The sequence below is a fragment of the Neolamprologus multifasciatus genome, chromosome 19 (assembly GCF_963576455.1).
Source record: "Neolamprologus multifasciatus chromosome 19, fNeoMul1.2, whole genome shotgun sequence".
NCBI lineage: Eukaryota > Metazoa > Chordata > Actinopteri > Cichliformes > Cichlidae > Neolamprologus > Neolamprologus multifasciatus.
In genome coordinates this window covers 18,259,621-18,281,696 of record NC_140457.1, presented here as the reverse complement: position 1 = coordinate 18,281,696, position 22,076 = coordinate 18,259,621, and the positions used below count along the sequence as shown (strand labels likewise).

General features: G+C 42.2%; 2 protein-coding genes and 1 non-coding gene across 4 annotated transcripts in view; 1 reads left to right on the top strand and 2 right to left on the bottom strand.

Annotated features, from left to right (window-relative positions):
• Window positions 1–307: 307 nt before the first annotated feature.
• Window positions 308–11,557, top strand: itpka (inositol-trisphosphate 3-kinase A). Its single transcript, XM_085143146.1, has 7 exons — window positions 308–1,031; window positions 5,526–5,625; window positions 6,939–7,152; window positions 8,384–8,588; window positions 9,439–9,540; window positions 9,945–10,016; window positions 10,523–11,557. Exons 1-7 carry the CDS (start codon window positions 621–623, stop codon window positions 10,790–10,792), a joined length of 1,374 nt encoding a protein of 457 aa, XP_084999272.1. The 5' UTR covers window positions 308–620; the 3' UTR covers window positions 10,793–11,557.
• Window positions 8,101–22,076, bottom strand: part of ltk (leukocyte receptor tyrosine kinase) — a 68,992-nt gene continuing 55,016 nt past the window's right edge. For both annotated transcript variants that reach the window (XM_085143143.1, XM_085143145.1), the window contains 9 exons: window positions 21,373–21,463; window positions 20,917–20,981; window positions 19,465–19,594; window positions 19,276–19,373; window positions 18,723–18,815; window positions 18,395–18,496; window positions 15,668–15,802; window positions 15,356–15,446; window positions 8,101–15,237 (listed from right to left, as the gene is read on the bottom strand). In XM_085143143.1, the coding sequence (XP_084999269.1) occupies window positions 14,203–15,237; window positions 15,356–15,446; window positions 15,668–15,802; window positions 18,395–18,496; window positions 18,723–18,815; window positions 19,276–19,373; window positions 19,465–19,594; window positions 20,917–20,981; window positions 21,373–21,463 (1,840 nt within the window). In that variant the 3' untranslated portion in view covers window positions 8,101–14,202. The remainder of the gene's footprint in view (window positions 15,238–15,355; window positions 15,447–15,667; window positions 15,803–18,394; window positions 18,497–18,722; window positions 18,816–19,275; window positions 19,374–19,464; window positions 19,595–20,916; window positions 20,982–21,372; window positions 21,464–22,076) is intronic.
• On the bottom strand, window positions 20,609–20,681 carry trnak-uuu (transfer RNA lysine (anticodon UUU)). The gene has a single exon. It is a non-coding gene; the product is annotated as a tRNA-Lys (tRNA).

Here is a 22,076-nt window from a genome sequence, read left to right as displayed (position 1 = left end):
ACTTAGAAAAAAATATTTCGAAGTTTTCACGCAGTTATGACAGATGCCCCCTTCTGTGGATGTGGGCGCGTGCGTTTCTGTTTCTTTAGATTTAGCATTTTTTCCGCTCAATGTGTCCGATTGATAAAGATCGATTTGAAGGTGTCCGCTGTTGTTTCGGCTCAGGTTTGTCTAGAGAAGCAAGTCAGAAGGAAGTCTGCAAACATTTAAAAAAAACTTAACGTGTCAGCTGGTTTAACGTTTCAGTCAGGAAGCGAGAAAGACAATGCGGAAGATAATAAACGCCGTGCAGTTGTGTGTGGGTGCGCGCACAGTGGCGCGCGCGTGTGAGTAAACCGCGTAGAAGCGCGAGCCACCAAAGAGGGGTTCCCTTTACCTTACAGTCGGCGAAGGGTGCAGAGCAGCGAGCCTGGCTCGGGCTTCTTTTTCTTCTTTTTAAATGCGTTTAAGCTTGGACAGCAAACAGCGACGAAGAGCTGCAGAGACCGAGTGGATACGATCTCCTTTTGGTCTGCGTCGCGTTTGAACTTTTCTCAAAGTGAAATGACCAGATTTGAAGGTTAGAGTGACGCGTCTTTGCGCCTGTAGTCGTGCGCTCTCACGACGAATTCAGCTCGCCAATGCCCAAGGAGTGCAGGAGAAAGAGCTCCAAGGACTTCGGGTTCTCGGTGAGTGGGATAAATGAGGCGTCTCGCTTAGAGCGAAGAGTGGCTGCCAAGTCTTCGCAGATTTGCGATGAGCTCATTGAGACAGCCGCTCAGATCGCCCCGTCGTCCGGACCGCCGATTGTGATGGATGCGCCCCGGGTACCGCAGGTCACCATCACCCCGGAGGGGGAGGGCTGCTCCCGGGAGATGCAGCAGGAGGACTGGGATCGGGCGGTGGACGGTACGCTGCGCAGGAAACTGTCCAACTCCTCGATCTCCTCCACGGGATCCTCCGCCGTGGAGTCCGAGGATGATCTACTGAGTGACAACGAGAGCAAAAGCAAAGGCATCGTCACTTTAGAGCATCTGGTGGACCCCGGAGAAGTGAGTAAACTGCAAAGAGATAGCGATCTAATGGTCGGTGCAAGGTTTATTTTCTCTTAAACAGTGAAAAATAACCGAATGCACAGCTAACAACAGTAAAGGTGGAGAAATACCACTCTGGGTCTTTTTATTTATCTATTTTCAAACTGCCATCCTGACTCCCATCTGTGTGCCTTTACAAATGTACAATTACACCGTGAAGAGCTGGGGGTTAAAAAAGAAGAAGAAGAGGGCAAAGCAATAAAATAAACAGCACTTAAACAGCAAGCTACTTCCTAACAAAAGACCCACGGGGACTGTTTTACTGCAGAGAACAGGCAATTACAGAGTAATAACAGCATCCTTTTATTTTATATTGTTTAGTTTAGTTTTCAAACGACATAAACACACAGTCTGATTTCTCCAGAAACACATCCCCCTGGGAAATCAGTCACGTCTACATTTCAAGCTATCTTGCATCTCTTGTTTTGGTCATGGAAGTGTGTTCTGGGAAATTTCAGTTATGAGTTATACTGGTCTGACAGGTGTCTCTTGGTCTCTATACAAATACATATGTATGAAGATGCTTTGAGGTCTTTCAATAGCATTGGCAGAAAGCACAGGAGCATTGTGAAACTCTGGGTGACTCTCACCCATTTAAGTGATGTTATCGCTCCCTATTTTTAATTGGTCATTAGAGCCTTTCCCATTCTATTAATGACCAGGCTGTAAGAAAAGAAACTGACATGAAAATGCTGCTAAAAGCTGGTTAGCCTTTGTTGCATGGAATGTGTTGGATGACTGATGTCAGAGTTATGTATCATCTTGTTTATGGGTTTTTATCTTCAAGGCCACATGAAACTCCTTGAGAGAAAAATACCTTTTTTTCAATGGGATGTTTTGCACAAAAGATTGTGCCTAAATGTCTTTCTTGTCTTTTTTTGCACAGCTCAAGTAATGCAAATTATTAATGTCAAAAACGGACCTGTTGAACGTCAAGCTTGATATATTTTGGAGTTGTAAGTCTCGGCCTTTTCCCTCCTTAAGCACACAGGTTTGTGTTGAAGGACTGGCCTTTCACCCTCACTGTGGGTGGAAATTTGTTTGTATTTCACATTCTTGTGGCTGGCAAGTGTCAGGGGACATGCTTGCGTGGGCATTAAAACTGAGCTGTCTATCAAATCACACGATCTCTCTGATTATTGTACAATTACATCCGAACAGAATGTTTTTGCAGTTCTGGAGCTCGATAGCTGTCGCTTCACATGAGCTGCTGGGAAGTTGAGTGCGATCACAGTGAGTCACATCTGTGTTTCTTCACTCTGAAAGCATAATCTGCTTTTTGTCTTCATTGTCACCACTCTCAGACTCAGACTTTCTCTTGGCTAGCGTGCGTGCGCCTGAAAAGCTGACCATTTCTCTTTGCTTTTCCATACAAGGTCCGGATCTGTCACTTTCTTTTAAACAGACTGAACACACATGGCCCGTGTGACCCAGAGGACGATCTCGCTGAACGTCACGGTGTCCAGTCTTTTAGATTCCTTCGTAAATAAAAGGTTGTTTTGTAACTTAAAATGGAAAGAAAATGTCACTTGTGTCAACGCTGATAAAAGCTACTGTTATGCTCCTCTCCCATCAACCCACACTCCAGCCCACACAAGGACACCCACACAGAGTAGCATAGGCTAACTTGTCATTGTGTAATAAAGTTTTTGTGGTCAGTACCCAATTTTAGATTTGGCCTTTGACATTTAACAAAGAAGCGCCTCAGGAAGTCAAATACACTCACGTATCAGTAGCTTTTACTTGTTTACATTTCAGGGCAGACGCTGCACACAGATTAAGAGATGTTTTTAGCCGACTAAACAGCAGGTGGACGCGTTCATTTGCCAATTTCGCAGTGCTTTGCATTCAATTACCACGTCAAGGTGGCTTCACGTGGAAGGCATGAGTTATCATGGCTGGTTTAGCAGAACCTGACTGAGTCACATGAAGTCTGATTTCAGCTATGTGTGTGTGTGTGAGTAAGAGCTTTTCTTTTTGGAGCGTTGTTTTTGACTCCTTTGTTCAGATCAGCCTGTTGAGTCAGTGTCTCACTCACACAGTACGGCGTTACAAAGAAAGGTGCGCCTGACGGAGCAGAAAAACATTGTCGAAGGGTGACCTTTAAGCAAACATTACACTACTCCTGGAGCTGGATTCCTTTAAATTTGAAAGAGCAAACACGCATTATTCCACAGCTGGTGAATAATAATGAGACATTATTTGATAACTACTTAACTTTAAAGAACTTTGCTGCAAAAAGCAACTAAAATGCAAGACACTGTTAAGGATTCAGCCACTGTTTAAAAAAAATCTTTTTGGTATCCCGCCCTTATTAGATCTCTATGCAATTACTCAGATGATGGAGACAGAGAAAAGCTTTCTTCTGCACAGTTTTTCAAGTTTTTCTCGTCTTCACTTTTGGGTTGCATTTTTGTTTTAATATCTAAACTATACTTTTTATCAAAAAAAAAAAATTCCATGCTTTTTAAAATTTAACATATGTTCTTTTAAGCCCTGATATGGTTTTATGACCTGTGAATATCTCTGATATTGGGCTATAGAAGTACATTGAACTGTATTGAACCGAGTTAGTCGTCTAATTTAACATGTGTCTCTGTGTCTGTGGAGGCTGATCTCCTTTAGACAAAATCAGAGTAACAGAATCAGTCATGGAAACATGCATCGTTGCCAACAACCTCATAATGTCATGCATAATAATAGGTATAGGTCACAGATGTCAGCTTACCACAGAATAACTCTTCAGTAGACTTTGCTAATATTAGATAAGCAGAGCTCAGAATGCTGGCACTTTACTTGCAAAAGCATTTTTTCACTGCGCCATTGGTGCTTTTTTTCTTCCTAAGTAAAACTCTTAAGTGCTTTTCTTTTTTCCATCACCTGTGCCGAGGCATGTTTTGAGCTGCTATTCTTTCTCTAGCAAAAATGCACTGTAAGCAAACCGTGCTTTTCAGGTTCCAACATGCGAGTGAAACCAGTATAATATCCAGTGTTATCAGTCCAAACTCTTCCGTCATCAAGGCCAGTGCAGCGCAGGGTGAACTATGTGAAGTTTCAATGTCAGACTGTGTTTAAAATCTAAATAATGGTCTAAGAGCTGCAGGGTCGTTATGTTTACGATAAAGCGCAGAGTTCAGATCTAAGCCTCCGGTTCCTCTTGCTTGTAGATGACAGCAAATTATTCCTAAATACTAAGATTCCACTGAATTTCAGCCAGTAGCTACTCGAGCTTTTCTCACGTTTTTCTCACTAATGTGCTGAAAATGTGTGCACTTAAAGTACCCACATTAACTGATAAATCAAGAAAAGCATCTGAAATTAAATCTGCTTGCTTGTGGAAGTCTTCACAGTGCAGTCTTATCAGCAAACAAGTAAGAGTAAAGTCAAGTGAAGCATATCACCTGACATTTAAGAGAGCCCCGGCTGGCCCCTGAAGACTTCTGCTATTAGCGAGGATGGAAACTGTGAGATACTCAAGCATGAGCTGAGGGTTTCACTGAGAGAAGAGCCCCTGTTTCGTTTCCTCTTTTGATCAGAGCACACAGAATGTAATGACCTCCCAAGGCTAAAACCTAAGCTCCAAGGACATACACAGGTCTTTCTATCCCAAAAGTGGGAATGCACTTATTTTGCTTTAGTTGCACTTCTAATTAGTTTTGAGATGATCTGAAGAAGCACAAAAATCTTAGTGTTTTATTTAAGATGTGGTAAGTTTTCTTGGAGGAAAGATAAACAGGCAGTTCCACGTAAGTGTGAAGCATTTTTGTGTTTCTGTAAAAATGCAAGCTGTTGATGTGTTTGTTCTGAGCGTGGTGTGAGACAGAGAAAGAAGAAGAAGTTGGGGATGATGGTAAAAGCAATCCATAAAAAATAGAACAGATTCACCCAGAAAACATGGAATTCTCCTGAGTCATGTCATTTTATTTCTATCTCCTAAATTTTTATTGGTTAGCTAAGATGACAAATCCTACTTAAAGGTGCATTCCAGATTTTCCCACTACAACCAGGAAATGAATTAGGCTGCAAACAGGCTCCTGGCTTTTCAGCAGGAGGTTTTGGAGACTTAGATTCTCTCACTGTGAATCAAAGTTGTCAGCAAATCACCACGCCGTGTTGGAGATGCTGAATAGAGATGCTGAATGAGATACGAGTTTCCACTGAAATGGCATTTAACTGACCTAGATAGGGGGTTTCATGCAGAGGAAAACCAAAAACCTGGCATCAGCCTCACTGGGCAGAGTTTCCGTGTGATCAGATAACTACTCAGTGAACAAAGTGGAGTGGACGAAGGGCCGTTAACGCCACTCCTTCCTGCTATCAGACCAATAAAGAGCCCACAGTTAGACCCAAGTGCTTAAAATAATTCTTAACTTTAGCAGGTTTTGAAATGTTGTATTTAACTCAACATGAATTAATTTCCTTTCTGTTTGTTCTCTTGCATGACTTCACCAGAGCAAACCACCGTGGTGGAAGCTAAAGACGTTCGTCCACTGGCCGTTCAGTGTGTCCCAGAGGAAAAGAATAAACTGGGTCCAGTTAGCCGGGCATAAAGGTGTGATCTATTCACATAAACCACACTTGACAAATTACATAATATTTGTCCACCAGTTTAGTGGAAGTAAATACTGAAGTTGTTTCCCCATATTTATTGCTGCCCTGAACTTTGCTATACATTAATCATGTCAGACCAGACGTTAGTCATTGAACTGCCACCTCTGTATTACAGAGGTTTGTGATGCCCAGTACACGTAGCAAGGGAGTCATGTCTTATGGTGCCTACTCATCCTCTCCAGGTGCTGCCCCCCGACTAAACCAAGGCATTTCCTGAAAATCTGCTGTTGTATGAAAGTACCAAATTCTCCCAACATCGCCTGGTAAAAGCTGACAGTAACTAAAAAACAATTAGGCAAGAAAAATCCATTATAATTGCACCCCAGCTATAGACTGTATATAAAAGATGGACATAGCTAGGACTAGTTTTTGAAAGCTCTTTCTGAAGCTTCAGGTTGTTTTTTTGGAACCTGATGTGAACATATTCAGACAAGAGGCTGGTAGGCTGTGTTACACGCTAACTCTAGCAGTCCTGGTTAGTGTGTGGGTGACACAATGCCTGCTAATTAGTACTAAGTAACTATCATACTATTAAAAAAGTAGATTGTTATGCAACAAATATACATTTTGGACAGTCCATTCCTAATGTTGTTTGTCAGATAATCGTATTAAAGTGCTCCAGAAAACAAATACAGTCAAAGCACAAAGTTCTATGGCTAGATTAGGTAGATGAAAGGAGTTGAAGCTAGTCAAAGAATCCACCTGCCATTCAAAGATGTCACACACTGAACTTTCTATAGGATTTCAGTCTGTGTGTAGTAAGGATCAAAGTTAGTGGCATGGCATATTTGACTGATAGCCGCTATTATCCTATTATTCGTTTAAAATAGCCTATATCAAGGCTTTTAGTGGGACTTAATACAATTTCAGCCCTGTTTTGTTGTCAAGAAGAGGCAAAGAAATGGGAAAGACTAAAGCCTTTTTTAAGCATGAATGAATTTGGTATTTGTTACATGAGGGTCAGACGGCGGTTCTTTTGGAACCTGCCTCAAGTGACCAATCAAAGAACTGCAGCAACTTTAGGTACCTCCTTGATTTTTCATCCACAGAAGTCTTCGCTTGGTTACGAGTCATTTAATTTAATTTAAAAGAAAATGTAACATTACATTAGAGTACCTACTGGTCACAGACAATAAATTTACATTGAAGGATACTTTAATTTCCCAGTATCTCCCAAGTCTCCACATGCAGGTATATTTACCTCACACTGGCAAAATCAGGCCATTGTTCATTCCTGTCTTCATCTAATCTCAGGCAACTTCAAAGCAGCAGATGAGGGCACCATTCTGAAAAAGTTCTCAGAGAACGAGATGCAGTGTTTCGAGAAGCTGAGGAATGACGCATTGCTCCCGTTTGTGCCTGGATACCACGGTGTTGTGGAAAAAGACGGAGAGTCTTTCCTTCACATGACTGATTTACTGGCAAACTTTGACCTTCCTAATGTTATGGACTGCAAAATGGGAGTAAGGTATGAAAGTTATGTCTCCACTGTCTTATTTACATGTAATGAATTTTTATGCACTGTTTTTATTTTTTCTGCACATGTATTTTTTGAGCCATACATTCACATAATACATGTAACTGCATTAATATATATATATATAATCACTACCACACTATTCGGCTAGTTGTTAGTTGCTAGTGTTTTTTTAAATGAATTAATAGGAAAGTGCAGGCGAGTGATGGTACATACAGCTTAAAGTGGTTTTGCTCTACAAGGGAACACCTGTTCTAACTGCAGGCTATATGCTTGGCTTCCTGCCACAGCGGGTGGGGTGTCTCAGTGTATCATGTGCACAAATAGGCAAACACACACATGCGCACGCACACGCGCATACAAACACACAATGGCATACATATATGCTTGAATGCACACATGAGCGTATACATGCATATGTTAGTGCATGCAGAGGCATGCAGGTACTGACACTCACCCCTCTGAGGGTTTTGTTTCCGGTTCAGCAAAAAAAACACGCAGACACACACGGACTTAGAGACACTGACTCACAAAAACACACACGTAGAAGAGTTACACACACTACGCTTACAGAAACACCCACCATAGCGTTTCATTGCCTGTTTGGTGTCTTTATTTCTAAACTATCCGTATGCATACACAGAGTTTCACACACTCAGGGTGTCCCTGGAGACTCCCCTTTGTCAAAAACACTGTCAACCACACAGTTGCAAAACCGCTAAGTTGCACAAACACACACTCACGCTTTCACTCAGCTAAATGCTGCACACTGGAGTCTCCACTTAGCTTCCCTCTTCAGCACAGAGGAAGTGTGGCTCGCAAACTGAAAATGAAATTAGCATCTGTTTGCACGTAACTTTATACCAACTGTGAGTGTGCTGCTGGAATGTTCATAAACAGAAATAAAGGCTTTTAGAGTTGCAGGTTTTCTTCCCCCCCCCCCCCCCTTCTGTGTACTGATAAGCTCTTCTAACATTTGCTAGAAGGGTGTAGCTCTCTTTGGCTTTTAGCACAAATTGCTCTGTAAAGTTGAGCATGAAAAAGGAGTAGGGGAGTGTTCACTAATCTTACTTATCTTTCATCTTAATTGCTCATGATAAGTGATTAAGGCCAGACAAACCCTGAAAGTCCACTGACATATCTGTGCCTTTTAACTTCTCGCTTCAAATGCCAATAGCCTAAATTCAGCACCTGAAAATCCTTTGCTCCATTCTTGTTGAAGGACCTACCTGGAGGAGGAGCTTGTGAGAGCGAGGGAACGGCCCAAGCCGAGAGAAGACCTCTATAACAAAATGGTGGAGGTAGACAGCGAGGGGCCAACTCCTCACGAGCATTCCCAGCGGGGAGTAACCAAGCCTCGTTACATGCAGTGGAGGGAGTCCATGAGCTCCACTAACACCCTGGGCTTCAGGATAGAGGGAATCAAGGTAAAAGGAATGATGTGCTATGATGTGGGATATTTTTAGTGTAAAGGAAGGAAAAAATAAACTTACACAAAGGATCAGAATCCGTGTGTATATAAGTCATATCAGGCACTGTAAGGTAAAGCATATAATATTTAATATTTGAATTTCCTTACACCAGTATTTGGACAACAACTGGGGAAATAACTGCCTGTAATATGAAGGCTTTCTCACTGACAATGAACTCAGACTGAACTTCTCTGCTCTTTGGATCTTTTTTAGCTTATTCAAGGTCGCTCTTTTTGTTGCCTTCAATGTTACTCTTTTTTTCATTCTTACTACTTTGATCAGTCACTATTGGCTACACCAAGCATCCCCTTTTTGTTAAAGATCTTTGATAAGCTTACTGCAGCTAGGCAACACCAAACAGCAGCAAAACAAAGACAGCAATAATGTAGTTAGGCACTTAGCAGTGGTGCTGATGGAGACTGAAAGAAAGCGAAAGTGAATGATAGCGTGGCTTCATATATATTAAGTCTGCAGCCAAAAATGAATTAATTGCAGTTTTAAATCAGATGAGTTTAACATCTGAGTTATGTGGCCTCCTAGTTACTCTTCCTGTGCTACACAATCTTAAATTCCAGCTGACACACAAGATAATTAACTTGTGTAATGTTCATGTGAGGCATGGTGCCACACTGTGATTAGAATTGTGGCCTCACGGCAAGAACGTCTTGGGTTCGAATCCACCATTCCTGTGTAGAGTTTGCATGTTCTCCCAGTCCAAAGACATGCAGTTAGTGGGATTAGGCTAATCGGTGCATCTAAATTGCCCATAGGTATGAACGGTTGGCTCTCTCTCTTTTTTCTTTAGAAAAGTGACGGCACATGTCGAACTGACTTCAAGAAAACAAGATCGAAGCGGGATGTCATCCAAGTCTTCAAGGACTTTGTCGGTGGAAACGTCAACATCGTGGTACGTGGCAGTCAGTTATCCTCTTCACGCACATTTTTATTCATCCGTGTAAGGACTCGGGAGTAGACACACAGTGCAGCGGTGCAGGCGTTAACCTGAAACGGCTCATCAGCTACGAATGCAGCAGCCGAATAGGCTCCCACATCCGCGTTCAGTGTTTGAACAGATAGAAATTGTTTGTAGGCTCTGCCTTTACATTTGAAAAAAGCTCTAAAGGCAAACAAAAACAGTCTCGAAGCGATCTACGAGAGTAAACCACAGAGCAAATATTCGCACTGTGATGCTGTTTGAGTTTTCTATTAGGGAGGAGGTTCTCAAATATACACTCTGCCTACATCCTGTTGTGTCCCAGCTATCTAATCCATCTAATATATGAATTATTTTAATTTTTTTTTCAACCGCAGAAGTCATATTTGAGCAAACTGACAGAGATCCAACAAGCCCTGAAGACATCAGAGTTCTTCAAGCGACACGAGGTGAGAGCTCCTCTGCGTACAGTAAAGATGTGTGGCAAATTAAAGGGAAGCAAACAAAGCAGCCAAATAATATTTTTGCACCTGGCACTTCCTCCAAAGCTCCACTCAGGGGAACAAACAGTTTTTCTTTTTTTTTCTTAGAAAATATTATCTTACTTATTTCTTTTTTTTAATGACAGGCTTGAGATCGCCATCAAACACACACCGGGTACTGAGTGTTACATAATAATATTACTTGCATAAAAAATATTTCAACATGAAACTGGACTGTTAAAGTTTACATAGATACGCGGCCGTGTATCTGTACTGCTTACACTGAATTATCACATTATTTCTGGCCAGTTGTACGTCATGTAACAGCTAACAATGTGTTGGATTAAAAAGAAAAAGTACTGCTGCAGGGTTTTTTTTAATATGTCGCCCATCTGAATTGATGCAAGAGTGGATTATTAAAAGCAGAAGATGAAGAATCAAAAGCTAATACTAACAGCTTTTTGTTTTATCAGGTCATTGGCAGCTCCCTCCTCTTTATCCATGACCATACGGGTAACGCGCAAGTCTGGATTATTGACTTTGGCAAGACCACGGCATTACCAGAGGGCCAGACATTAAGTCATGACATTCCCTGGCAGGAGGGAAACCGGGAGGATGGTTACCTGTGGGGTTTGGAAAACCTCATCCACACACTGGAGACTGTGAGCAGTGCCGCCGGCGCAGAAACCGGTAGCTCGGTTACCAAAGAAAACAGCCAAAATACAGAAACACACAGCCAGTGACCTTTGACTCAACGGGTTTAAGGAGCAGCAACTATATTGATGGACACCGCGGGATGGTTTCAGATATGATTGATTGGTCTGGGTTATTTTTTTAAAGCACAGAATACTAAAAATCAAAACAAGAACATGACGGGCATCAAACGTAGATCCGAGGCTCAGGTTTTCACCGTTTTAAATGTAATGTGACCACATTTAGCATCGACACCGACAAAAAAAACAATGATGTGCGACGGATGCTGAACAGAGGGAAGCGGGGAGTTTTGTCACTATAAACAAAATGATTGAGAAAATGCACCGACACTAATTCAGCCTCCTACACGATGAACAGAAGTAGAAGTGCAGGCATTGTGCATTTCACTTTCAGGATGTTACAAGTGAAAAGCCTCATAAAAATGTGCCTGTTCATTGTCTCAAGAAGAGAGCGAACGAGCACAAGTTACAGACTCATTCTCATGTTACACCACTTACTGTAACCATCAACCTTCAGTGTATTATTAAAGGTTGGGGCGTATGTTCAGTATGTAACTGTTTGGCTCACAGACCTCACAGTTATAACTACAAAATATAGCACATTCCCAGTATAGCACAGCCTACTGCGCGATGACTGGAGTGTATTATGTGTGTTAGTCTCTGGTGAACTGTCTTTCATTGTATAGCAGATTATTTCTCTTTAATCAAGTTCATTCCTGTGATCAAACTTGTAATCGTTTTTATTTCCGGTGATGGACGTCATCAAATGTAAATGAAATTAAAATGGGAACAACATTTTTCTTCTATCTTTAGTAGTGGAACACTATTTCAACATGTGTTACGCGTGTTAGTCTGGACAGAGTTGACGGCCTTTTGCAGGGATATAAATGTGTGCGACTGATCATACTTACACAAGTGAGGTTGATATATGTTGATTTATTTGGGGCACAGTTAGGTGAGATGAAAGTAAAGACGGTATATTGCATAGAATGTCTTTGCACTTTTGTTTGAGGCATCCTCAGCTACAAAAATACAGGAATAAAAACTGAAATGAGTGTGAAATAAAATCTACCGGGACGTAAGAAATATAAACTATGAGTAAGATGAGGGCCTTTTTTTTCCTCTTTAAGAAAATGAGAAAAAAAACAATCCACAGTAATCAGTATGGCTATATGGCACAAACGTTTTTTTTTTCTTAAAGAGATAAACAGCAGATAAAGACACAAATATCAGCAGGTCTGATCTTATAACACACAGTAAGCCTACAGAACTCTTACATAAATGTAACAACATATCAAAAAATATAATATTGCCATGTTTAGGCTCAAAATAATGTCACACACCAAGTACAACTATAAACTTGATTAAATAAGAATAACCTGAAAGCATAAATACAGCAACTTGTTTGGTATTTCAGAGTTGAATACCTCCCCCTGTTGAGTAAACGTAAGTACTACCAGCACTACATCTATAGAGGCAGTGTAGCAGTACGTATCGAATGGCAGTGATCGATTACAGATTCATCATTAACATGACTGAATGCAAATGCAAAAACAAAACAACAAACAGCTACAAATGTAATGTTAGTCCAGTGTAAGCAAGTAGGAGCAAGTACAAAAATAGCTTTCCTGTTTTCTTAGCTGCAAGGTCGTCATCAAACTCGGAATCTTCAAACGCCTCTAAAGCCAAGTAAATATTGGGACAAGGGAAACGAGACCTCATCCACAAAAAAAAACCCTTAAAGAAAGCAAATGTGTCTAATTTGGTGGGCCGGTTTCTTCAGAAGCTAACATCCATTATTTCAATCTGGGGGCAGTGGTTCTCAGACTGTTCCTGGTACACTCAAGCTAGTGCACTGTGAAAAAGATGCAATTCAACACGAAAGCATTAGCATACATAAAGTTATATTTACACCTCATTAGATTTAGATATACCTTACTAATGCAGGGGTAGACCCCATGTACCCTCAGAACTACCTCAGTTTCTTCATAATATAGATTCAACAAGGTGCTGGAAACATTCCTCAGAGATTTTGGTCCATACTGTCATGACTGCATCACAAAATTCCATTTTGATGTGAATCCCTTTTTCCACCACATCGGGGTGGCTGTAGCTCAGGTGGCAGAGCGGATCAGCCACTAACCGGAAGGTCGGTGGTTCATTCCCAGGTTGCTCCAGTCTGCATGCCAAATATCCTTGGGCAAGATACTAACCCCATGTTGCTCTCCGATGCATCCATCGGAGTGTGAATGTGTATGAATGTTAGATACTGCGCACTTAAGCTTAGAAGTGCTTGTGTGATTGGGTGAATGAATTAGCTGTATACAGTGCTTTGAGTGCTCAGACAGAGTAGGAAAGCGCTATATAAGAACCAGTCCATTTACCATCCCAAAAGTTGCTCTATTGGATCAGAAGATGGGTACAGTGTGGTCATAAATCACCTTCCTTCCCCATTCTGATGCTTGTTTTGAACTTGAGCGGGTCGCCTTGACCATGCCTAAATGCCTAAATCAAGTTGCTGCCAACTGATTGGCTGATGAGATGTTTGCAATAGCAAGCAGCTCAACGCTTTGTTGAGTGTACCCTGATTCCTAACACCACTCCTGCAGTGGCTCTTTGCTCCACTGGGTGGGGCCCCTCCCCAGTTTGAGAACCACTGATCCAGAGTCACAAAGAGTTTAAACCCCCCAAACTTTAAATTTATAGACCAGTATCCAGTTAGCTGAGAACAAGGCTGGAAACAGGCTCGTGCTTCACCTACCAAGTCAGAAAATACACGTTATTGCCAGAGGAAGTGTTTTCACATTGTATGGGATGAAACCAATTATATTAGAGTACCAACGAGTAGTATAAGGTCCTAAAGTGTATATATAGCTGTGATTCTGCCCATCAGCGTCAAAAGAGTGGAATTACTTTTCAAAAAATTTATACCTATGAAATTAAAACGTCTTGGAGATTCTCCTCCCAATGACTCAATATTCTTTTAGCCTTTTATGGTCATACACTAAATACTACAAATTCACATATACTGCCAGCAAAGCTTTCATGAATAAAATATAGCAAAAAGAAAAAATAACAGGTATAAAAGGAGTCCATCAACAGCAGTACGTTTTGGCAGCTCTCACCCACAGTGTGGACACTGAGGAAGTGCAGGGCCGCGAGTCTCCCAGTGTTTCAGCATCAGTGTTCAGCTACTATGGTATCAGAAGCCTTTGACAGGGCTCCAGTGTTGGCTCTCTGTATTACAGTGCAGAGTGTTTGTGTGGACGGGAATGTTCAGATGTGTTTTCCAGCATTCTAGGAGCTGTAAGAATCAGACACTGTGGCACATGACCATGAAGGAGCCTTCATGGTCATGCTTTTTATTCTAAAAATTCCAGAGCTAAAGTCTCACTTTGTGAGAAACGGATTCAGGTGACATTTGAAGTGTTATCCTTTTCTTAGATAGGAGTAACACTGAGGTCTTCAGACAGAGAAAAGCCAGAGTCTCTGTCACGTGTGGGTTTCTCAGCTTTGGTGTGTCTCCTCACATCCTCATGCCCGTAGCTGGCATGGCGCTTCAGCAGCAGCAGCTTGGGCATGCAGGATGAGGGGGTATGGAGGCCTAATGCCAGTCCCAGGCTAGTCCCTGATGAGACACTGGTAGCAGAGCTGGTGTTTTTCACATCTTCTGGGGCTTTGGGCACAACCAACGGCAGGCTTTCTGCCTCATAGCTTTGCTCGTCGTAGGCATAGTTGACGTTGCCACAGGGGAAACTCTGGAGCTTAGCAAGGTCCATAGATTTTGTGCCGCCTGCTGGGGTTTTATGGGAGGACGTGCTAGAGGCAGCCTGAGCCTGGCAAGAAGAAGATGAAGTCGAGGAAGTGCAGAGGCTTTTAGGGCTGAGGTAGGTGCTGCTGGTGCCGTCACTGCCAGCCTCGTGGTTTTCTGAAGCTGGGCTGTGGGTCTGCGTTTTGGAAGTGGAGCTCGAGAGTGGCATGGACTGGGTGTGAGTGAGCGCCTTCTTCCCCCTTAAGTTATCCAAGACCCAGGATCCATATGTGGGGTTCCAGAGGTTCTTAGTCTTGTTCTTCAGCCTCTGGTTCTCTGAGGAAGAGCTGTTTCTGGAGCAGGGTCGGTGATTAGGAGGCTCAGGGTGGAGCCAGTTGGAGACCGCTGACAAACCAGGGGCAGGAACGGGCTCAGCCCAGCATGGCTCCAAAACCTCGCGACATGATGTGACTTCATGGTGGACAGGTTGGGTCCTCTGCAGGAGCAGACGCGGCTTTGTAGGCTGCAGGGGAAGAGGGGTGGGACCCAGGCCCATGGCTGAGAAACCCAGCTGGGAGGGACAATCCTGGGAGGGAGGGTGTGAGACTAGAAGTGGAGTGAGGCAGGTAGATGTCGGGTCAGTAGGACGGATTACAGTGCCTCCATCATCGTCCGTGTTGGGGCCATATTCCACAGGTAGAGGCGTGTTGATCACATCTGGATCCTGAGAGAGAAAAGAAGAGTGAGGATTAAATGATAATCAGAGCAGAACAAAACAGAAAAAACATTTAAAAGACACAAAAAAGCAACATTAGTCTTAAATATCTAGAGAAGATGCATGCCTGAGTACAGTAGTTGATTCTCTCCAGGATAGTCGAGAAGTTGGGCCGATGCTCAGGACAGTGCTGCCAACACTGGGTCATGATCCGATAGCTAAACAGTAATCGACAGAAGCAGAGAAACAACCAGCAAATGAATAACTGTTGAAATTCTGAATTTCTCCTTAATTCCCGTTCATCACTCACTGAGTAGACAGAAGAAACATGTTTAATTAACATCACATCAAAGGTGGAAGATGAAGCAAACATTATTATGTCTTTAAAAAAATACCAAGAAACCCCCCCATAGAAACCGCAGCTTGAGTCAGTACTCACACAGGCCCTGGACAGGCTTTGGGAGGATCCATCCTGCCTCCGCTGGTGACAAACTCCAGGACCTCCTGGTTGGTTTTACAAGGATATGGCATGTAACCCAGCGAGAGGATCTCCCAGAGCAGAACTCCAAATGACCTGAAGAGGGAGACATCGATGAATAACTGAGTGGATGAAGTTGTCTTTGAGTGCTAAACTTATTCTACTGTAATGTTCCTCAGACAAGGAACAACAAATGCAAACAACACGAACAAACACAAAACCAACAATTTTTTCCTGAATAGAAACGGACACCATTCAGGGTGATTCTTTTGTTTCTTTTGACAAAATAAAGGCTTGTAATTGCCCTTATCTTTCCCCTGCTGAATTAAGAGTGCAGCGAGTTTAAGTATTCGTGTAGAAATCTCCTTGTTTTTGTTTTTCTAGCTCTCTGTTTTCTCAGTTGTGTGCTTGTCATGACCCCCTGTGACCCAGATCTCAATCACTCTGCTTCCTGCTCCCGACTCTAACTGATAAGAGTCCCCAAGAGACCCTGAAAATGTTGTGTAACATCTTTTACACCTTGAAAACCATGTCCAACACTGTTCAACACCTGGCAATGACCATGGAGGTGTTACCCAACCAGAGCAAATATATAAAAAACCCAGTGAATCTCCCAGTACAGCTACTCTAAAGTGTATCTACAGTGCGCCCCCAGGGTGGCTGTGGCTACAATGTAGCTTGCCATCACCAGTGTGTGAATGTGTGTGTGAATGGGTGTATGACTGGTTGTGTAAAGCGCTTTGGGGTCCTTAGGGACTAGTAAAGCGCTATACAAATACAGGCCATTTACCATTTACCATAGTAGGTGGTTTTACTAAGTTTTAGCTCTCCCATTTCCACAAACTTGACTTTCACTAGACAAAGGATCAAAGATTAGTCATTGTTAGTGACATTAGGAGTGAGACTCCTGCTGTGGTTTACTTTGTTTTGGCCAGGGTATTATTTTCTTCTTCTAAATTAGTGTTCTAGTGGAACAGTGTTAGTAACCACCTCTGGTTTTATTAATTTCTTTGGCTTTCTAAAACCCCGCAGGCCTTGTTACTCCCCGTTGTTTGCCTCTTCTTTCGTAAGCCTTTTGCTTTTATTTGCTTGTAAAGCATAATTTTTGCATTTGAGCAAAAAACACTCTAACCTTACCAACAACATCCAGTTACAGGTTGCTACACCGAACAGTGCAGTATAGGGATGTCAAACTCATTTCACATTGTGGGCCACATACAGCTCAGTTTAAGTGGGTTGGCCCAGTAAAACTACAGGTTAAATGAGTAAAATTGTTCTTGTAGTTCATTTTTCCAGACTGCTCTGTAATTCTAATCATAAAGTGTTGGTTCATTCACAGAAAAACAGACATTTCCATAGCAGACAGTGTGAAAACAGGGATTTTTCCTGTCACATAATTGTTAATCTGTTAGTTAATCACTTTGTTCTAATATGAATGCCAATGGGGGAGGAGGGGGGGGGGGGGTCTTGATTAATAGGAAAAGCTTTAAAATCTATGAAACACAACTAAAAGTTAAAAAATCCACAGCCGTCCAGTGGGCCGGATTGGGGTCTTTGCTGTGCCAATTCAGGCCCCCCGGCCTTATGTTTGACACCCCTGGGGCAGTAGATCACTGGCGTTGAGTTTTGCTAACCAATAATAATAATAATGGATTGAATTTATATAGCGCTTTTCGGGACCCCTCAAAGTGCTTTATAATTCCACTATTCATTCACTCTCACATTCATACATGACTGGAAAGCCGCAGCAGCCGCAACACTTTTTTGTTTTTCCTTCATTTGTTCAGAGGAGATATCTTGCTGATGAATGATTCCCCGTCTAAACAGCTTTGAAGGGACGAACTGCGGTGCAACTGTAGCTGCCTCTGTGCACGTTTCCATCAACATGCTCGGGTTTTAATAGACTGCTGGTCAAATCGATTATGCTGCGGTCTCTCCTCTATAAGGGTCTAACTTTCTAATCTGCAAACAACCCTCTCTTTCACTCTACCAAATAGAAGTTTTGAAATGGTTTTCCCCAAACTAAATATTTGACTTGCACTGTCACAGGAGAAGCGGTTTGGACGCCGCTCCTCTACCATTACAGCCACTGCGCTTTCCTAACAACAATAGAGTGCTCTTTGTTTGGCTGGCTCAGTGTCTTGAATACAAATGCTGTCCTGGTTTTGAAAAGATGTTCACTTGATGTAACGCACCCTAGCTTTGTCTACTAGGAGTAGACATGTTTGGTTTGTGGAAACCTCCCTGCAGGGCATCGTACTGACCACATATAGGCTTTTAAAATTGAATTCAGTTTCGCTGGCGAATACTTTTCATGCCTCGTGATAATTTTTTTTTCTGTTGTTGTTTTGTTTTGTTTTGTTTGCATTTTGACACCGCTGCAAAGTAAAAATATTTCTTTCATTGCCAGCGTCTGTTTTCGATTACAATAAATTCACCATCTGGTATTAGTTGTTTTATTGTCCAGAAAAATGTTCAGACGTCTGAATAATCACTGTAGTGTTAGAACGGTCAGCATGACCACATGATATTTACAAAGACCTATAAATGTGTGGCACTTCTAAATGATATATTTCCGAACATGGTGTCCCAGTGTTGAGAGAAAAGCAAAGTGTATACAGTTCAAAATTAACAACAGCTGTCTTGTGATTTTCTTTGTCTACTGGTATTTAGTGGTAGACTTTATACCATGTGTCAGTTTTGCAGGTGAAGATCCCCTCCATGAAGGCTTCTGGTGGCATCCACTTAACTGGCAGCATGGCCCGGCCGCCCTTCCTGTAATAGCTGGCTCTGGAAAACAAAGAAAGAAAGGCAGGGTACATTTAGGCTGAGTTAAGAACAAATGGTAAATGCTAAAAGGCCACGAACTGAAATGTAAGTACATTACGTGGCCCTGTGGAGGGAAATGAAAAATCTATTTAGCCACGCTCCAATAACCACATCAATCCATCTTAAATTATCGCGTGTTTCAGCGTGGATAGGGCGCCACTGCAGATTTAGAGTAGCGTATATGAACCTGTAAATATCTCGTGCCATGCCAAAGTCTCCAATCTTAGCCACTCTGTCCGACCCAGGGCAGGTAAGGAGGCAATTTCTGGCAGCGATGTCTCTGAAAAACACAAAATCCTTTACATGATATATCTGTGCGATGACACAAAACAGAAAAGCTTGTTGTTACTTTGTCAAATTTGTTGCCGCAGAAAATGTTCAGAACTGCGGTTTGCAATGAAGAAATGAAGGCCTTTGAAAAACCTTCAAATGCATGATTGATCGTGCTTGCAAATGATTGTACATATTTTTCAAATTAAGAAAAGCAAATTGCTCAAAGACAAACTCAAACTGCAGTCAAAATGAAATAATAGTTGTTGATGTGTGTTTTGTCGCATTGCAAGAGGTTTCGTTTAAAGCAACATATGCAGCGTTACAGAATGTCTAATGAATCATTTTTATGCAGATTTCACCACAGCGTAGCTCTGCTGACACATTTCCTTTTTGTCGTGGCTGAAAAGCCGCTTTGAGTTTGCACTTTTATGAGCTCTAAGCTGCGAAAACTGGGTGCGAATCCGAACCTGTGTATGAAGTGGTTCTCCTCCAAATAGCGACATCCACAGGCGATATCTCTGGCCATGCGCAGCAGATCCCGCATGGTGAGAGACGAGGTCTGGCCCTGGACATAGCACAGATCAGTTTAGTGTGCGACGTAAACAAACAGAGATTGCAGGCACAAACACACATGTAAAGGTGTAGTACAGACGCACCGCTCGTGGCCTGTTTCTTCTCAAAAAGCTCTTCATGTCTCCTCCGGTCATCAGCTCCAGCAGGATGAAGCGTGGCAGGATGTTCAGACTGACGCCAATGCAGCGCACGATGTTCTCATGGCTGAACTTGCTGCATGGACAGTTAACAACAGGGTGTTTTGTTTAGAAGGCTTGCACTTGTGTCTGTGTGTCTGTGTGTGCATTAGTTAGCAGACACCATGCAACAAAGATGACTTTGAAGTCCTTAAATATACAGTCATGGTAACAAGAAAGTACAATTGTAAGGTTTTAAGATTTAATAAATAATAAGAACAATCTGGTCCTCATGAGGTCTAAAAAATAATTTAAATACAACCTCAAAAACCATCAGAACAACACATGTTAATGCAGTCGTTATGTATTTAACAAAAACTAAGCCCGAATGTAGAAGCAGAGTGTGAAAAATCAATTTTGCCGTTATTCTGAGCACTGGAGGGTCTGAGCTTGGATTGAATTTACTGGGATGTCCACTCCTGGGAAGATTGGCAGCAGTTTGTGACTTAATTTTTCACACGCTGCTTCTAGGGCGACCGTGGCTCAGGGGGTTGGGAAGCGTATCTGTAACCGGAAGGTTGCCGGTTCGATCCCCGGGCTCTCTGTCCTGGTCGTTGTGTCCTTGGGCAAGACACTTCACCTACCGCCTACTGGTGTTGGCCAGAGGGGCTGATGGCGCGATATGGCAGCCTCGCTTCTGTCAGTCTGCCCCAGGGCAGCTGTGGCTACAACCGTAGCTTGCCTCCACCAGTGTGTGAATGTGAGAGTGAATGAATAATGGCATTGTAAAGCGCTTTGGGTGCCTTGAAAAGCGCTATATAAATCCAATCCATTCTGCATTTTGGCTTAAATTTTGTTAAATAAATAATCACACTGTGTCATATTGTCATATCTTGCCTCTTTTTTTGTGTTTATTTTTCAAATATCATTAATGATAAACTTATTATACAACCACCAAAAAGTCTCAATTTTAAATCAGCCAGAATACAAGTATTTAAAAGTGTCACTTGCTGACTGAGGGATGGACGTGTAAATAGAGTAGACTTCAACAAAAAAAGATGGAAAATCATAATACTCTATTAACACCTAAGGAAATTAGGTAAACTAAGCATGCCTGAACAGGGACTTGAACCCTGGACCCTCAGATTAAAAGTCTGATGCTCTACCGACTGAGCTACCCAGGCCCTAACAAGCAACTGCCGCTAGAAGCCAATTAACGTCGCACATTTTCCTGAGATCAAAATTTACCCCTGCAGACACAATTGTCTTTGAGGGACAATTATGTCATTGTTTTGATTTCTAATGAGTAAAGTTTCACATCTCCTAGTGAAAAATATTTAGAAGCCACTCTTTGTGTGTGTGTGTGTGTGTGTGTGTGTGTAATGCACAAAGGAAGTGTATGGTTGCTGTCTCGTGCACCTCATAATCAGAGCCTCCATCAGGAAATCCATTTCATCCTGTTCGGAGCAGATTTCTGGTAGAGTCTGCAGAATAGAAAGAGAATTTGAGTGTGTGCTACTTTTAAGGGGAAATATAAATTTTCAGACCTAATCAGCAGAGCATTGTAAGCAGGTAACCCCATGCGGTGCTCACTCTGCTTTTTTGCTTTTCCTTTTTTAAACTATGTGCCTTTTAAAGCATCTTATCCAGGGACGCTGAGCAAATCTGCATTCTTCTTATTTAGTCATTTTGTGCTGCAGTCTTTGCACAACATAAGAAAAGCCAGCAATCATTCTGTAAGTGAAAGCATCTCCATGATCTTTAGCTCTGAGAAGCAGAAGCACCACTTATGGGATTATAAGTACTGAACATACATGCGAGGTGTCATTGTTAAACATTTAAGTGCAAATATTTAAGAAAATATGAGCGGCTGACCTTTATGGCCACCTGCATAGCACTGCCATCACCACTCATCCCCAGAACTTGACCTTCATAGACTTCACCGAAGGCTCCATGACCAAGGGCCCTAAAGAGGAGAGAAAACACAACGAATGAAACGAAGGCACACGTTTGGTGGAGAGCAGAACCTTAAACTGGCACTCTAACGCCCTCTAACTCTCCCTCCAGGACATCTACAGGAAGCGGTGCCTGAGGAAAGCGGGGAGGATCATCAAGGACTCCAGTCACCCCAGCCATAAACTGTTCAGACTACTTCCATCAGGAAGGAGGTTCTGCAGCATCTGGTCCCATACCAGCAGACTGAGAGACAGCTTTTTCCACCAGGCCATCAGACTGCTGAACACTTCATAGACACCTCACCTTCACTACTGGAACTTCAACATTATGCACTACATACTGTACATTAATGCCACTGTTTTGCACAATATCCAACTACAAACCTCTGTATATTTTATATATTTTATTGCTTACTCTATTTAATTTGTAAAATATGTATACACACACACACACACACACGTAGAAAAACATATTTAGTATACACATCCAGTAATGCATATACTATTATATATTGTACATATATTTATTAGTCTGAGATTTAGCCATTCTTATATTTTGTTTGTTTTATGTTATTGTATTTTTGCACAACTCTGTTGCTTGTGAAGCTCGCACACAAGAATTTC

Excerpts from the sequence above, each read along its gene's own strand:
- itpka (XM_085143146.1), top strand. The coding sequence starts at position 621 with ATGCCCAAGGAGTGCAGGAGAAAGAGCTCCAAGGACTTCGGGTTCTCG. Across the intron at positions 5,626-6,938 it reads CCAGTTAGCCGGGCATAAAG|GCAACTTCAAAGCAGCAGAT; the intron begins GTGTGATCTATT and ends ATCTAATCTCAG. Across the intron at positions 8,589-9,438 it reads TCAGGATAGAGGGAATCAAG|AAAAGTGACGGCACATGTCG; the intron begins GTAAAAGGAATG and ends TTTTTTCTTTAG.